This window comes from Eumetopias jubatus, unplaced genomic scaffold (assembly GCF_037043125.1).
Source record: "Eumetopias jubatus isolate StellerSeaLion01/CBP00866 unplaced genomic scaffold, mEumJub1_p1.0 scaffold_6, whole genome shotgun sequence".
Taxonomy (NCBI): Eukaryota; Metazoa; Chordata; class Mammalia; order Carnivora; family Otariidae; genus Eumetopias; species Eumetopias jubatus.
Genome location: NW_028274812.1, coordinates 136,635,686 through 136,653,498, shown reverse-complemented (window position 1 = coordinate 136,653,498; position 17,813 = coordinate 136,635,686). Strand labels below are relative to the sequence as shown.

At 39.3% G+C, this 17,813-nt stretch overlaps 1 protein-coding gene across 1 annotated transcript in view; it reads left to right on the top strand.

Moving 5' to 3' along the window:
- The first annotated feature begins 237 nt into the window (after nucleotides 1–237).
- DTNBP1 (dystrobrevin binding protein 1) overlaps nucleotides 238–17,813 on the top strand; it is a 121,750-nt gene continuing 104,174 nt past the window's right edge. The window contains exons 1-3 of the mRNA XM_028107443.2: nucleotides 238–432; nucleotides 8,542–8,595; nucleotides 9,330–9,380. Coding sequence (XP_027963244.1) covers nucleotides 377–432; nucleotides 8,542–8,595; nucleotides 9,330–9,380 — 161 coding nt within the window. The 5' untranslated portion in view covers nucleotides 238–376. The remainder of the gene's footprint in view (nucleotides 433–8,541; nucleotides 8,596–9,329; nucleotides 9,381–17,813) is intronic.

Sequence of the window (17,813 nt, the reverse complement as noted above, 5' to 3'; positions counted from 1 at the left end):
AAACATTCTTTCACGATGCCACTTCTTTTTAGATAAAAACGAGAGGGCCTGGCTTGGGCTAGAAAAAGGAATCTGGGGCTCTATGGCTTGCTCAGCTGGGCGAGAAGAACCGCCCCTTCTCCGCAGCCCGAGGCCGGCGCGGCTCACCGCGCCTGCGCGGGCCTGGGCGCGGCGGGGGCGGGGCGGGAGCGCGCGAGCTGGGGGCGGGAACGCGGAAGGGGCTGCAGCGCGGGGCGCCGACCGAGCTGGGGGCGGGGCTGGCCGCGAGTGTGCGGGGCGCGCGGGTGACAGGTGTGGCGGCGGCCTCGCGGGACCCGGGGCGACGGCAGCGGCGGCGGCCTGAAGCCTGAGGGGCGGAGACGCGGCGGCGGCGGCGATGCTGGAGACCCTGCGCGAGCGGCTGCTGAGCGTGCAGCAGGATTTCACCTCCGGGTGGGTATACGGTGGGACGGAAAGGACCCGCGGGCTGGGCCGGGGCCCCCCGGACACTGCCTCCTGCCCTCCTTCCTTTCCCCGCACCCCGGCCCGCCCGGGTCCCGTGCCGCGCTTCCCATCCCCGCCCCGCCGAGGAGAGGAACGAACTTTCCGGCGTCGGCCCGGCGGCACTAAGTAACTTAGGTCCCAGCCGGCCGGCTCCGCCTCGCGCCGCGGAGTGCGCGGGGGATTCCTGGGCCCCCGTCCCGGCGTCCGGGCGAGCGCGCCCTCCGCTTCCGCCGCCCGCGGGACGGGGGCCTGCGCCTCCGAGGCACCTGCTGGCTCCGGCCTCGGGCTCCTGCGGCGCCACGGGGAGCCGGGCCCGCCGCCCCCTGCCCGGGCCGAAGGTCGCGGGCGCCGCAGCGCGCACTGCCGGTCCGCGTGCCGTCCCCGCTCCCTCGCGCGGCCCGCTCGCGGAACCCTGGGCGCTGCCGGCCGCCTCTTTCCCTCCCTTTTGTTTTCTCCCTCTGTCGGTGCGCCGGCTTCGGCGCCTTGGTGAAGAAATTCGTGGGGCTAGAAGAGCAACAGAACTACATCGACACTGCTCACAGCTAGCTGGTGGTTACAAGCGCAGACCAAGCGGTTCCCAAACTTGGCTTAGAGTCACCTGGGAATCTTGAACACTGCCGATCCCAGGTTGCCGCCCATGCCAATGATCAGCCTGGGGCCGGGGTTTTCAGGATTCCCCCAGCTGATTCCAGTGTGCCGGGAAGTTTGGGAACGACGGGCACGGGTTCTAGCGCCAGACTCCCAGGACTCTCATCTCTGCCACTAAGCAAGTGTGCTTTTGCAAGTCACTTGACTTGTCTTGCCTCGGTTTCCACAACTGTACAGAGGTGATAAAGATGGTACTAACAGGGTTGTGAAGATTAATGAATGAACATGTAAAACACAACGTGTAGAATGGTAAGCACCGTGTCATCTATTACTAGTTAGTGCTTAATTCATTTTAATTTTTTCATTTCTTCAGAAAAGGTGTCACCTTCATAAAGAGTCTGTTACCTTATCGTACAAATCCTTTGGAGAATTTCTGAATGAGGACATCTCGATCATAGGGTTTTAACTTTTCAATGAGAGATGGGGCTAAGATTTTATCTTACGGGACAAAAATGTTTACATGGTTTGCCTTTTGGGTGCTGAGGATTTGGGGCAGATACTTGAGCACTTACCCCATGTAAATCATTTTTGATAGTTTTTGGTTTGGAGTTCTTAAGGATATGATAGATGCTCTGGGAGTTGCTCATTTATGGGGTTTTTTTTTTTTTGCATGCTTGCAATTTTTTTCCCCATTTAAATTGAAAAAGTAACTTCAGGGTGTAAATTATGGAAGAATTTTGGTGGGATACTGGAATAGTCTGCTTGGAGCATGAGAGTGGTCATGGATAAACCCACCTGGTACACCCCTGTTATCATTACTTTCAACCACTTCTTTGATTTGAGGGCATAACAGTCCAGCTTCTGGTAGTTACTGAAACTCTGGGTTGTGTAGTTGCCTCAGAACTCATTCATACTTATGATCTTTGCTTAATTAAGAAGGTTAAACTTACCTAGGAATGTGGACTCTGGACCCAGACCATCCTGGGAGATCTGGACAACCTGAATTTAGGGTTTAGTTAGGAAGAGACTTGGGGGATCTGGTTAGAATCCCTTGGAAACTGACTTGACTTCTGGACGATATCACAGACTGGAGCCACTTTGAGATTACACATCCTGAGAGGGCTTTTAGTCCATTTAGACACTTGATTGGCTCCCTCCTGTACTGGTCACTCTCGACTGACAAACACTGGTCACTGTGTGCCATTTAGCCTGTTACCTGGCAGAGAAAGAACTCCTCTCCAGGGGAGGTCTGTCATGCATCTGACTGGTGGCTCTAAACTCAGATGTTCACTTTTGTCCAGTTCACTAATTCCTGTGCGACCCTTACCGAGAAAGAATCCTCTTCATTCATTTTAGTAAACACTCTGTATTCAGCTTGAGATCAACCTATTTTACATAATCGAATATTTTGCCTTGCTGAGGAAAGATGAAATTAAACACAGCGGTCGTGTATATTGTGTGAAGGCTGGGAGGGATTCAGAGGTGAAAGTGACACAGCCCTCACCTCCTAGAACTATCCCACTGTACCTGACTTACCTTGCAACTGTTCTAAAGCTTCCAGTGTTGGGTTGCCCGAGGGAATGAGTAGAAGGAAGGCCTAGTGGGTTTTTGTGTTCCTTCAGTTTTGTTTTTTTTTTAAGTAGGAGAGAATTAGCTTTATCAGTCTCCCAAGGGAATGTCACAGTAGTGATAAAAGCATGTCTGATGAACACAATGAATTTCCACGTTCCAGTCAGACTTAAAAAAAATGCAACTTAAGATCAGTTAAGGACAGTGGCCAGAGATGCTGGTGACCTGTGGGGTGGGTGCGGACTCTAAATTGTCCATGGACTTGGGGTCTTTTTCATAAATTTTTTTTTTACAGGTTTTATTTATTAGAGAGAGAGTGCACAAACGGGGGCAGAGGGAGAGGGAGAAGCAGACTCCTCCCTGCTGAGCAGGGTGCCTGATGTGGGGCTGGATCCCAGGACTCTGGGATCATGACCTGAGCCAAAGGCAGACGCTTAATCAACTGAGCCACCGAGGTGCCCCTTTGTAAATTTTTACTCTTAACAATAACAGTTAAGTCAAAATTGAGATAAACCTGGAGATTATATCATGTTCTTTGTGACTTAAGTGGGTGGCTGGCTGGCCCAGGTGACTACAGGAGTGAGGTTCTGGGCCTCACCCTTCTGCCCTCACCCTAAGTGAGTCCTAATTTCATTTGACTTAACTCAAAACTCTTAGAGCCTTTTGGGGAACTCACACAGAACATGTACTTTTTAGGGATTGACTTGAGCTCCGAGGGAAACTTTGGGATATACTGAAGCACATACTTCAAATCCACTCTGGTGTTTGGTTTTTGGCTTTTGAGCAATTACGACCAAAAGCCTCAGGAATGAAATAGTCAGGAATGCAGAACCCTCAGGGAACTGATAATCAGATTTACTGAAGGTTTATAGCTGCCTGTCACCGACTGGTATTTTCCTGTTTATAATGCTCTGGGTTCTTGTGGGTAGGGATAGAAACACACCGGTCACTGTGTACCATTTAGCTTGTTCCCTGGCAGAGAAAGAACTCTTCAGGTAAGCTCTGTCTTGGCGGGAGGCAGAGTATCTAGAAGGCCATAAGAACTGTCGCAAACAGTAAAGCAGGTTAAGGGGGTTGGGGGGTGAGGTGATTGCTACTTTATACCGGGTGGTCCTGGCATATTTTTAGGTTGACTGAGTCTTTGAAGGTTTTTGTGGAGGGAGAAGCATGAGCCTGTGTTTCTGGAAGAAATTTGAGAGGCCATGTGATGGGAGGGCTGGACATATGGAACAGGGAGAGTATTTAGGAGAGTATTTAGGCTATAATTATGGTCCAGGGGAGTGATGATAGGGTGGTGCTGGTAGCAATTTCACAAGGGAATGGATGTGACAGGCACGGGGTGAATTTGTAAACAGTGAGATGTAGAAAGGGAAAAAGGTAGGGAAATTCAGGATGTTAACTTTGGAGTATCTTAGATAAATGATGTTATTTAGAAACAGAAGAATTTCAGAATAGTTTTGAAAGAGAAGCGGTTGACAGTGAATTTGTTGTGTGAGGTCACTTATGCTTGACCTCAAGAAGCAATTGGAAATGTAAGAAAGCCTCAGGGAACAGGTCAGCACTGACAGGTGTAGTTGGGGTTAATTAGGATAGAGTTTACATTCCTCTCCCTTTCCTAAGTTTGTGCACCTTTTGTGTGACTCTCAGGCTCCAGAACTGAGGGGTCATGTGTAGTTTTTTTTTTTTTTTTAAGATTTATTTATTTAGTTAGAGCCAGGACATGAGCCGGGGGAGGGGCAGAGGGAGAGGGAGAGAGAGAATCTTAAGCAGGCTCCATGCCCGGCACAGAGCCCGAGGCGGGGCTCGATCTCAGGGCCCTGAGATCATGCCTTGGAAATCAGGAGTCAGATGCTCAACTGACCTAGCCACCCAGGTGCCCCACATCATGTGTACTTTTAAGTGTGATCCATGCTGTTTTTCCATGATCTTGTTTTTCTTTTTTTTTAAGATTTTATTTATTTGATAGAGAGAGACACAGTGGGAGAGGGAACACAAGCAGGGGGGTAGGGGAGGGAGAAACAGGCTTCTTGCTGAGCAGGGAGCCCGATGTGGGGCTCGATCCCAGGACCCTGGGACCATGACCTAAGCCGAAGGCGGACGCTTAACGACTGAGCCATCCAGGCGCCCCATGTGATCTTTTTAAAGGAAAAAAAATGAACAGTCACGGAAAAATAGAATAGATTGGATTTGTATTTGTAAGGAGAATTTAAAGTCAGAATAACGGAGACACGAACATGGTTAAAGGAATTGAACCTTAACGACAAAATATACTCATTAACATGTTTTTGTGGTGTTTTCAGGTGCTAAATCACCTGAATCAGGTGATCCAGCAATCATCCTGAGCTTTCGTAATAGCTGATGAGGTTAGCGGAGTAGGAAATTGAAGCACAAATAAATGCCATTAAGGTCACCCGTGAGCTTGAGTCAGCTAGAGAAAGCACATTTTCTGCTCATTCATTATAGTGCTCCATATGTCATTCTGTTTATCTACTTCTTTTTAAACTTGTTGTGGAGGCAGTTTTGCCAATCGCCTCCATGTCTTAGGAGGATGCCCCCATTTTAATATTTTCTGCAAAGCCTAAAAAAGTAAATGTGCTTGTGTCAAATCAAGGTAAGTCTTTGGAACAATCTGAAAATAAATTGTTGAAGTGTTAGGACAAATTTGAGGTTTAGTGCTTTGAACTCAAAAGTGTGTTTTAGTTGCTTTTGGTAGAAGATAATGAGGTGCTCACTTAAGTCTAAATTGATGGAGTCAGAGCAGCGCTCATGTCTTCCTGGGGCTTGTGTGGGATTAGGAAGAAGACTGGGAACGGTGGGGAAGCTGTTTCTAGGAACTGGTGCATTCAGGAACCTCTACTTTATTTCACCGTGGCCCGATAACGTACATAGTTTCTTACCTTTCTTGGCAGAGATAATTCTTAGACTTTTCATGTGAGTTAGCTCTGTGTACAGAATGCTGACAAAGTCGTTATTTGGAATTTTATTTAATTCCTGTGACATCATTACGGTCAATATAATACCACCATTTTATGGTTGAGGAAACTGAGGTATTACACCCAAATCAGTATTTCCTTCTTAGTGAATCATGACATAGTGTGTGTGTGGGTATATACACACACACCTGACCTTATTTTTTTTCAACTCAAAGTAAGAATAATAGTCCTTGTGACCCTTTCTGTGTTTTCTCTCCTCAGCCTTCTTCACTGTTTCCCACATCCTTCCAGCTACTTTGTTTTCTCCATCAGTTTCTGTTCTGAATTTTGGCACAGGGATGATTTATGTAGAGAAGGTGTGATGAGAAGAGACGAATGTCTCAAAGACTGTGTTTGTTACAAAAATGTGTTTATAAAGTTTCAAACATATAAAAAATAGAATCACACAATGAACGCCATATATCCGTGATTCAGATCCAACAACTGTCAACTATCACCACATTTGCTTTTGCCTCTCCCGTAGTTATAAAAGTAGTCTCAGATTTGTCTGTTACATCTCTCCTACATCACTTTGCACCCCTAAAAAAAAGAGACATTACATAAATGCAATGCCAACATCATACTTAACAGAATTAACACTAATTCTTTGATATTATCAATTATCCAGTCCATAATCAAATTTCCTCGTTCTTAGAAATGTCTTTTTACAGTTGATTTGTTCAAATCCAGATCAAATAAGTTCCACACATTACATCTGGTTAAGGACCAATTTTAAAGCAGATGGCTGTTAAGGAGCCACATGGAGCTCTCATTGACCCTTCCAATAATTTTATTTTCTGCTCCCTGTGGTATTCCTTCTTTCTTTTTTATTCTAATTTTTTCTGTCTTTTTAGGGGGGTGTGGAAGAACACCCCAAATTTGATATATTACAATTGAAAAAGTGAAAGTTTATTTCAGAAGTAAATATTTGAGATACCAACCTCCAGATTTGCCAGACCATATAATAACAATGGTCCAAAAAGGATCTTAACACAGTTCTCTTGCAGTATCCTTGTATACCTAACTATATGGAATTGTCCTGAGTCACTAAAAATATTACTAAAATCATTTTGAGTGTACCACTGTGTATAACTGTCCTAGTATAATTCTACCTGGGATGTCACGACTAAGTGCCTTTCTCAAATTTTGGAGTGGAGGTGATAGAGTGTGACTGTCGAAATAACTTTTCCTAGTTGTTGTGTAATCTTAAACTGGATTTACTAGTTGCCAAGGTGAAGCTTGGAAATTTATATTGTTTTTCCTTTTTTTTTTTTTAAGATTTTATTTATTGAGAGAGAGAGAGAGAGAGTGAGAGAGAGAATGAGCAGGGGGGAGAGGGAGAACCAGGCTCCCCACCAAGCAGGGAGCCTGACGTGGGGCTCGATCCCAGGACTCTGGGATCATGACCTGAGCCGAAGGCAGACGTTTAACCGCCTAAGCCACCCAGGTGCCCCGAAATTTATATTGTTTCTCTAGGACAGTTCAGACTTTTTAAATACAACTCCTGACTCATGAGAGAGAGAAACAAATGAGTTTATTAAAGAGATTGCAGAGTCTTTTTAACAACAAAGAGAAGTTCATCTCATCGGTATTTCAGTTTTGAAAAACAACATAGAGTAATGTAAAAATTTTTGTATGAACTGGCATTCCAGTTTGTTTTTAAAAAAAAAAAGTTCCTTTCTGGTGGTTAGCCAGGCATTATAGATGAAAAAGATGGAGTCCTAGGTCCGGGCTGGCACATAGAGGCACAGGCTTGGGGGCGCACATAGGAGAGTCGGCTTACAGAGTAGGCGGTTTCTGACTGATAGAGCAGTCAAGTGCCTTGAGAAACAGGCACCTGTTTCTCGTTTTACCGAAGGCTTGTTAGGGGCTAGTCGGGGTACCGTGGCCTGCGTTTCAGACTTGACTTAGAAACGAAGATTTGTTGAAGTAACCACATGAAGAAGAACATTTACAGCAATACCTCATTTGATACGAGAGTGGGCTCATAATGTAGCACTCGCTTTTTGACAACCTCTATTATATGGTAGAGTCGACAGCCAAAAGAAGGTGAAAATGGCCCAGTGAGGCAAAAATAAACTGTACAAAGTCTTTGAACTTCGTATGATATATAGAGGAGCCTATTTATTTTTTTCTGTGCATCTCTAGCCCATGTATCTGTTTTCTAGCCCAGTAATTTAAAAAAGCCAATAATAGGGAAGAGGCTGCAGTTAAGTAGCTAGTAGAAGCAGTGAGTTATCGCTGATAACCAAATGACCAGTGGTGGAGATGGGAAATTTATTTAGAAAAAAATAGACGCAGGATTCCAGACAAACTCAGATCACCATAGATTGGTTTCAGGTTGGCAAATGAAAAGGCATTCCTAGCTCAAACATCTGAGGTGATTGTTTTGCCACAAAATGTGATCAGTGGTATTCATAAGAATGACCTGGAGTTAGCAGAAAATGTTAAATAGACTGTACCAAGTCCTCTTTAATGAAAAAGGTTTGTAATATATTTTAGAAAGCTTTTAATCAGTGTCTAAAATTTCACAAAATGGTACTTCAAGAGCTTTGAGTGCCTGCTATCATATCTATTTTATTAAAATGTGCCACTTGGATATCTTTGTTGCCTACCAAATTCACCTATGTGGATCACTTCTTTTTCTAATAATACCAGGTAAATGACATTTCTCTAGTCCAGTCAGACTTAGGAATTGTTTCTAAAAAAGGGATTGCGGCTAGAAAAAATATAAAGATGTTTGCTACAAATGTTGTCTTTGGGGTGTCTGACATACAGTAAACACTCAAATACTTGTCTGTAGAGGTGCTTAATTCTTACTAAAATAATTAGCTCATCTGATCTAAAATTTTAAGAACTGTGAAATTCATGGTTGAAAAAAATCTCTTAAGCTGTAAAAATATGATATTTTATAATTGTTGAATTATAGGCTGAAGACTTTAAGTGACAAGTCAAGAGAAGCTAAAGTAAAAAGCAAACCAAGGTAAGCCTGTGCTAAGATTTAATTTACTGTGACTTAAATTTCACATAGCATTCGGCTCTAGTTATAGTAGTATGATTACTTTAGTGGATTTTACATCTGTTAAGTGCACTTGACTACAAAGCAATCTGATTATAAATTGTGTAACACTGGAAAATTTTCTGAGAAAATTATGAAATGGCTGAAAGGGATATGGTGAGGGGTAGTTGTTTTATTCTAGGACAACCAGTGGTTATTGTTTGATCACAGTTAATCATTTTGTATATTAAGCATTAGTAAAAGTCCTGCATTATTGAGAAGCAGATTAATAATGAAACAGTACTTGGCAAGTGAGCCTCCGGAGCTGTGTTACCTGTTTTATATAAAAACACACCAGTGTTGTGCAACTTTTTCATTTTCATTTTTTTTTAAGTAGGTAAAACATGACCAAATTTCACTTTAAACCTAGAGATTATGAGCTTTTAAAAAAAATTCTTATCTAGCATGTTATCAAGGTATTCATCATATTTGCTAAAAATAATTTGTAGGGTAGTGATGGATGATAGTATATTATAGTATTTGAATTGTGAAATAAAACAATACATTTCTCTGAAAGTTTAGGTAAATTGTCAGTAATTTAAAAATATTCCACATTACAATTGACAGTGTCAAAATTCTCATATGTAGCTTTTTTTAAGTTGGCCTAAATTGGAAGCAATTTTAATAAGTGGTTTTGTTTTTTGGTTTTTTTTTGGCAGGACTGTTCCATGTTTGCCAAAGTACTCTGCTGGTCTAGAATTACTTAGCAGGTAAGTGTTTCCATTTAAATAAGAAAATTATGCTTTTGACTATTGTCTAAAAATATTTTATAATTTTATAGGTAGAAACCTTAAAACAACTAAATTTTACCTAAACATAGTGATTAGAAATTATTAATTTATTCATTTCCCTGAGGGGTTTTTACTTTTCATTGATTAATGCAAAGTCCGTTCAGACTTTGAGCAGATTGATCACTATTGTATTTGCTAGTCAGTACTTTATTATGTGTATTTATGTTTACGGTTTTTCTGTTGAAAGAAAATTGATTTTTGAATTTAAGTCCTTGATAATTCTGATTTTTAATTTTATGCCATTTCTTCTCTACTCCCCTCCTATTGGCATGCAGATTAATATTAAAATACATGATTTTCTTATATGTGGCAACAAAAGCATAAGCAACAAAAGAAAAAATAAATTGGACTCGATCAAAATTAAAAACCTTTGTACTTCATAGAACCCATCAAGAAAGTGGAACAGCAATCCACAGAATGGGAGAAAATATTTGCAAATCATTTTTCTGCCGAGGGACTTGAATCTAGAGTATATAAAGAACTTTTATAACTCAGCGATAAAAAGACCCAGTGAAGAATAGGCAAAGGATTTGAATAGATATTTCTCTCAAGAAGATATAAATAGCCAATAGTCACATGAAAAGATGCTCAACACCTTTGTGGATGCTATCGAGACCACAGTGAGATACCACTTCACACCCTCTAGTCTGGCTGTAATCAGAAACAGACAATGACAAGCGTTGAGCACATGGAGAAATAACACCCTTTTGCAGTGCTTGTAGGGACATAAAATGGTGCGGCTGCTGTGGAAAACAGTTTGGTAGTTTCTTAAAAAGTTAAATGTAGAATTACTGTGTGACCTGGCAATTTCACACCAAGAGAAATGAAAATATACGTCCACATGGAAACTTGTACACCAATGTGCATAGCAGCATTATTCACAATAGCCAGAAAGTAGAAACAACACCAGTATTCACCAACTGATGAGTGTATATTCAGCCACAGAAAGGAACGGCGCACTGGTGCATGCTGCAAGGTGGATGACACCCCAGAACCCAACACAACGGACACGTAGTACATGATTCCATTTCTGTGAAATGTCTAGAATAGGCAAATCCATAGAGATGGAAAGTAGATGAGTGGTTGCCACGGATTGGAGGAGAGAGGGTAATGAGTATGGGGTTTCTCTTTGGGGTGATGACAATGATTTGGAATTAGATGGTAGTGATAGTTGCCCGACTCTGAATATACTAGAAACTACTGGATGAGACACTTTAAAAGGGTGTATTTTATGGTGTGCGAATTACCTTAATGTAGCTGTTATAAAAATATATAGCTTAAGTATGTTATATGCAGTTCTGAACTTAATAGTGAGCCCTCTGACAGATCTGTGCTGAAGATGTGTGCAGGAGAAGATAGGCTCCTTCTCCGGAGCTGCATTTATGATGACACGGTCACCTATGCCCACAGTTTGCTTTTTCTTTTCTAGCTCTTTCCTGGCTTTCTTTTTATGGTTGCTAAATCTAGAGATTTTTTTTTCTTTTTTGAAATGAAAAGTGCTTAATTTGATACCAGTTTCCTTCTTGGTTTTGTTGAGTGAAGAGCGTAAGTGAACATGAAAGAAGGTATTGTAAATATCAGTGGTGTACTGTTTACATTTTATCATTTTTTTTAAACTAGTGATTTAGTTGAATGGACTTCATTGAAAGATTTAGATGGGTAGACTTTCCTGTGTGGTAGTTGTTTGAAGATGTCTATAATATGTCCGTTCATTGCCCTGAAACACAGTTTTTTTCTCTTTGGAGCTAATATTAAGTGGAGGAAAGACCATTTTAAATAGCAGATCTCTAAATTATAATGTTTTTAATTGTTAAAAATTGTGATAAAATACACGTAACATGAAATTTACCATCTTAACCATTTTTAAGTGTGCATTTTGGTAGATGGATTTTTTTTTTTCTTCTACAAAAAAAGTCATTGGAATTTTGATAGAGATGGCATTAAATATTTATAGATTACTTTGTGTATTATTGACAACATCTCAATGATATAGTCTTCCAATCCATGAACATGGGATATCTTTCTATTTACATCTTCTTTAATTTCTTTCAGCAGTTTTGTAGTTTTCATCATACTAGTCTTTCATGTCTTTTGTTAAATCCTAAATTTTTTAATGCTTTTATAAATGTAGTTTTTAAATTTCTTTTTTGAATTTTCATTGTTAGTATATGAAAATACAACTGACTTTGTGTGTTGATTTTTATATTCTGCTACTTTGCTGAATTTGTTTATTAGTTCTAACAGGGTTTGTTTCTGTGGAATCCCTACGCTTTTCTACATGTAAGATTATATCACTGGCAAACATAATTTTACTTCTTTCTTTCCAATTTGATACCTTTTCTTTCTTTTACTTGCCTAATTGCCCTGGTTAGATCTTCCAGTACTATGTTGAATAGAATTAGCAAAAGCAGGCATCTTTGTCTGTTTCTGATCTGAGAGGAGAAGCTTTCAATTTTTTTCCACCAAGTATGATGTTAGCTGTGGGTTTTTATATATGATTTTTATTGTGTTGACATAGTTTCCTTTTATTCCTTGTTTTTTGAGTTTTAATCTGAGTTTATGAAAGTGTGTTTTGTCAAATGCTTTTTCAGCATCAATTATGTATTTTTCCCATTCATTTTGTTAATGTGGTATATTACATTGATTGGTTTTCATATATGAAATCATTCTTGAATTCTAGAAAAAAATCCTGATAGGTCATGGTATATATCCTTTGAATATGCTGCTGAATTCAGTTTGCTATATTTTATTGAGGATTTTTACATCAGTGTTCATAAAGGATATTGGTCTGTAGTTTTCTTGGTCTGTGTCTTTGGCTTAGGTATCAGGGCAGTGCTGGCCTAGAATGAATTAGGGAGTGTTCCCTCCTCCGGTTTTTTTTGAAGAATTTGAGACAGTTGTTTTTTTAATGTTTGGCAGAATTCATCAGTGCAGCCAGCAGGACCCAGGCTTTTCTTTTTTGGGGAGGTTTTTAAAATTTTTGTTTTCCAGTTTTATTAAGATATAATTGAGATATGTCACTGTATACGTTTAAGGTGTACAGTATAGTTGTTTGATTTACATGTATTGTGAAATGATCACAGTAAGTTAGCATTTATCATCTCATGGAGATAAAACAAAAAGCAAAAACAAAAATTTTTTCCTGTGATGAGAATTCTTAACAGCTTTCATGTATGTCATACAGCAGTGTTACTCTAGTCATCATGTTGTACGTTACATTCCTAGTACTTACCTTATAACTGGAAGTTTATACCTTCTGACCGCCTTCCTCCAGTACCCTCTCCCTCCACTCTCTGCCTCTGGTAACCACACATCTGATCTCTTTTTCTGAATTTGGAATTTTTTTTTTTATTCCACATATAGGTGAGATCACAGAGTATTTGTCTTTCTCTTTCTGATGTATTTCACTTAAGCATAATACCCTCAAAGTCCATCCATGTTGCCACAAATGGCAAGATTTCCTCATTTTTTGTGGTTGAGTAAGATTCCATGTATGTGTATGCACCATTCATCCATCAGTGGATGCCCAAGTTGTTTCTGTGTCTTGACTATTATAAATAATGCTGCTATGAACATCGGGGTGCAGATATCTTTTTGAGTTAGTGTTTTGTTTCCTTTGGTTAAATACCTAGAAGTGGGATTGCTGGATCATATGGTAGTTCTGTTTTTAATTTTTTAAGGATCCTCCATTATGTTTTCCATAGTGTCTGTACTTGTTTACAGTCCCACCAACAGTGCACCAAGGGTTCCTTTTTCTCAACATACTCACCAGCATTTGTTACATCTTTTTGATGATGGCCATTTTAACAGGTGGGAGGTGGTATAGTTGATTGTGGTTTTGATGATTTGCATTTCCACGATAATTAGGATATTGAGCATCTTTTCATATACCTGTTGGCCATTCATCTATCTTTGGGGAACTGTGTAGTGAGGTCTTTTGTACATTTTTAAAAATTGGATTATTTGGGGGGTTTTTTTGGTATTGAATTGTATATGTTCCTTATATATTTTGGATATTAACCTTTTATCAGATGCATGGTTTGCAGATATTTTTTCCCCATTCTTTAGTCTCTTTTCACTTTATTTCTTTTGCTCTGCAGAAGCTTTTTAATTTGATACAGTCCCACTTCTTTTTGTTGCTTGTTCTTTAGGTGTCATGTCCAAAAAAATCATTGCCAAGACCCATGTCGTGGAACTTTTTTTTCTTCTAGGAATTTAATGGTTTCAGGTCTTATGTTTTCTTCTAGGAATTTAATGGTTTCAGATCTTATGTTTAAGTCTTTAATCCAATTTGACTTAATTTTTGGGAGAGGTATAAGATAGGGGCATAGTTCCATTATTTTACATGTGAATATCCCATTTTCCCAGAACCATTTATTGAAGAGACTCTCTTTTCCAGTGAGTCTTCTTGGCTCCCTTGTCAAATATTAGTTGACCACATATGCTTAGGTTATTCTGGACTTTCTATTTTGTTCCATTGATCTATTCATTTTTATGCCAGTTTCATACTGTTTGGATTACTGTAGCTCTGTGGTATAGCTTGAAATCTGAAAATGTGATGCCTCACTCTTTATTCTTGTTTATTAGGATTGCTTTGGCTATTTGGGGTCTTTGTAGTTCCATATAAATTTTAGATGGGTTTTTGTACTTCTGTTAAAAAAAAAAAAGCCACTGGAATCTTGATAGGGATTGCATTGAATATATGGATGGTTTTTGGTAATATTGACGTTTTAACAATATTCTTCCAGTCCATGAATGTGGGATACCTTTCTATTTATTTTTCATCTTCGATTTCTTAAATCATTGTCTTACAACTTTCAGAGTAGAGATCTTTCCGCTTCTGGGTTACGGTGATTCCCAACTATTTTATTGTTTTCGATGCTATTGTAAATGGGATCGTTTTATTTTTCACATAATTTATTGTTAGTTTATAGACATGCTACCGATTTTTGTATGTTAATTTTGTGTCCTTCAGCTTTATTGTGTTTGTTGATTAGATCTAACAGTTCTTTTTCTTGTGGAGTCTTCAGGATTTTCTATGTATAAAATTACATCATCTGCAGATAGAGATAGTTCTACTTCCTTTCCATTTCTGATGCCTTTTATTTCATTTTCTTCTCTGCTCTGGCAAGGAGTTCTTACTACTGTGTTGAATAGGAGTGGTGAGATTGGGGGGGCACCTGGGTAGCTCAGTCGTTAAGCGTCTGCCTTCGGCTCAAGTCATGATCCCAGGGTACTGGGATCGAGCCCCACATCAGACTCCCTGCTCGGCGGGAGGCCAGCTTCTCCCTCTCCCACTCCCCTGCTTGTGTTCCCTCTCTCGCTGTGTCTCTCTCTGTCAAATAAATAAATAAAATCTAAAAAAACAAACAAAAAAAAGGAGTGGTGAGATTGGGCACCAGAAAAACTTTCAAAGTTTCACCATTGAGTATGGTGTTAGCCGTGAGCTTATATAAGGCTTTTATTATGTTGAGTTATGCTCCTTTTATACTTAATTTAAGATTTTTTTTTTATCATGAGCAGATGTTGAATTTTGTTAGATGCCTTTTCTCTCAAAGGACTTTTTTTTTGGTCTTTCTATAAATGTGCATCACCTTGATTTACTGATGTTGAACCATCCTTTCATCCCAGATATAAATCCCACTTGATCATGGTGAATGATTCTTTTAATGTGCTGCTGAATTTGACTTGCTAGTATTTTATTGAGAGTTTTTGCATCTATATTCATCAGGAATATTGGTCTGTAGTTTTTCTTTTCTGATATTGTCCTTTACTGGCTTTGGTTGCAGAGTCTACTAGCCTCCTAAAATGAGTTTGGGAGTGTTCCTCTTCATTTTTTGGAAGAGTTTGAGAATGATTGTCATTAATTCTTCTTGAGATGTTTGGTAAAATTCACCAGTGAAGGCATCTCATCCTGGGCTTTCCTTCATTGGGAGATTTTTGATTACTGATTCAATCTCCTTACTGGTAATTGTTATTCAAACTTTTTGTTTCTTCCTAATTCCATTTTGGTAGTCTGTATGTTTCTAAGAATTTTTCCATTTCCTCTAGGTTGTCCAATTTGTTGGTGTATAGTTGTTCATAACAGCCTGTTACAATCCTTTGTATTTTTGTGGTGTCAATTATAATGTCTTCTTTTCCATTTGTAATTTTGATTTGGGTCCTCTTTTTTTCTGTGGTTAGTCTAGCTAAAGTTTTGTCAGTTGTGTTTGTCTTTTCACAGAATCAACTTTTAGTTTGGTTAATCTTTTCTATTGTTTTCCTATTCTCCATTTCATTTATTTTTTCTCTAATCTTTTTTATTTCCTTCCTTCTGCTAATGTTGGCATCAGTTGTTTTTTTTTTCCCCTAGTTTCTTAAAGTGTAGTTAGGTTGTTTATTTGGGATCTTTCTTCTTAACATAGACATTTGTTATGAACTTCCCTTTTAAAACTGTATTCCATAAGTTTTGGTATGTTGTATTTCCATTGTCATTTGTTTCAAAATACATTTTTATTTTCCTGTTTAATTTCTTCTTTGATTCATTATTGTTCAGGAGTGAGATTTTCAATGACAGATGCAGTCTCCTTACTAGTTATCAGATTTTCGATTTCTTTGGGATTCAGTCTTCGTAGGTTTTGTTTTTCTAGGAATTTGTCTATTTCTTTTTATTATTATTTTTTGAAGATTTTATTTATTCACTTGAGAGAGCATGCATGTGAGCACAAGTTGGGGGGGAGGGACAGAAGATGAGGGAGGGGGAGGAGCAGACTCCCTGCTGAGCAGGGAGCCCTAAGTGGAGCACGATCCCAGGACCCTGGGATCATGACCTGAGCCAAAGGCAGACGCCCAACCAACTGAGCCACCCAGGCGCCCTGGAATTTGTCTGTTTCATCTAGATACCTAATTTTTTGGTGTACAGTTACTCATAGTACTCTCATAATCCTTTTTATTCCTGTAAAATTGGTAATGTCCCCGCTTTTGTTTCTAATTTTGAGTCTTCTCTTTTTTTTCCTTAGTCCACTTAAAGACTTAATTTTGTTAGCCTCTCTGAAGAACCAATTTTTGGTTTCATTGATTTTTCCAATATATTTATTTTCTATTTTATTTTTCTGCCCTAATGTTTATTTTTTTCTTCCTTCTGCTAGCTTTGGGTTCAGTTTGTTCTTTTTCTACTTCCTTAAGTTGTGAAGTTAGGCTGTTGATTTGAGATCTTTCTTCTGTTTAAATGTAAGGTATTTATAGTTATAAATTTCACTCAAAGCCCTATTTTCCTGAGTCCCATAAGTTTTGGTATGTAGTGGTTTTATTTTCATTCATCTCTTAATATTCTCTGATTACCCTTATTTTTTTCTTTGATGCATTGATTATTTCAAAGTATTTGTTTAATTTCCACAAATTTGTGAATTTTCCAGTTTTCCTTTTGTTGTTGATTTCAAACTTCATCCCATTGTGGTCAGAAAAGATACTTCATATGATATCTCTCCCTCTTTTTGTTTAAAAAAATATATAGACTTTTTTAGTTCAGGCTTAGGTTAGCAAAATTGAGCAAAAGGTTCAGAGATTTCTCATTTACCCCCTTTAAAAAAATCTATTGCGTGTTAATCTGTGGCCCAGCAGATGATCTATCCTGGAAAATCTCCCATGTGCACTTGAGAAGAATGTGTATTCTGCTGTTGTTGGGTAGAGTATATATCTCTTCTATCTAGTTGGTTTATTGTGGTGTTCAGGTCCTTGTTTATCTTTTGTCTGGTCATTTTAACCATTCATTATTGAGAGTGGAGTATGAAGTCTCTGTTATTGGAGAACGGTTTATTTCTCCCTTCAGTTCTGTCAATTATTGCTTTGCGTATTTTGAAGATTTTGTATAAGAGTACAATTATGAAAACCAGGAAATTAACCCTGCTCCATAACCTACAGACCTCATTCAGATTTCATCAGCTATCCCATTAATGTCCTTATTTTGGGACCGGAATCCAATCTAGAATCATAGGTTATATTTAGTCACCGTACCTCCTTCATCTCCATTAATCTGGAACAGTTCCTGAATCTTTGTTTTTCATAACCTTGACATTTTTGAAGAGTACTTTTTTGTTATTTTTCAAATTACTGTTTTGCAAAATGCCCCTCAATTTGGGTTTACATGCCTTCCCCCCCCCCCCCCCCCCGTGATTAAAGTCAGTGGTTTTTTTTGGCAAGAATACCAGAAAGGCAATGGTGTATCCTCAGGGCATCACATTAATAGACACATGATGTTTATATGTTTCATTACTGTGGATCACGTGGTTAGGGAAGTGTCTTCCCGGTTTCTACACTGCTGTACTGTTTCCCCCTTTTTAATTTAAGGAGATATTTTGAGACTATGTAATAAAT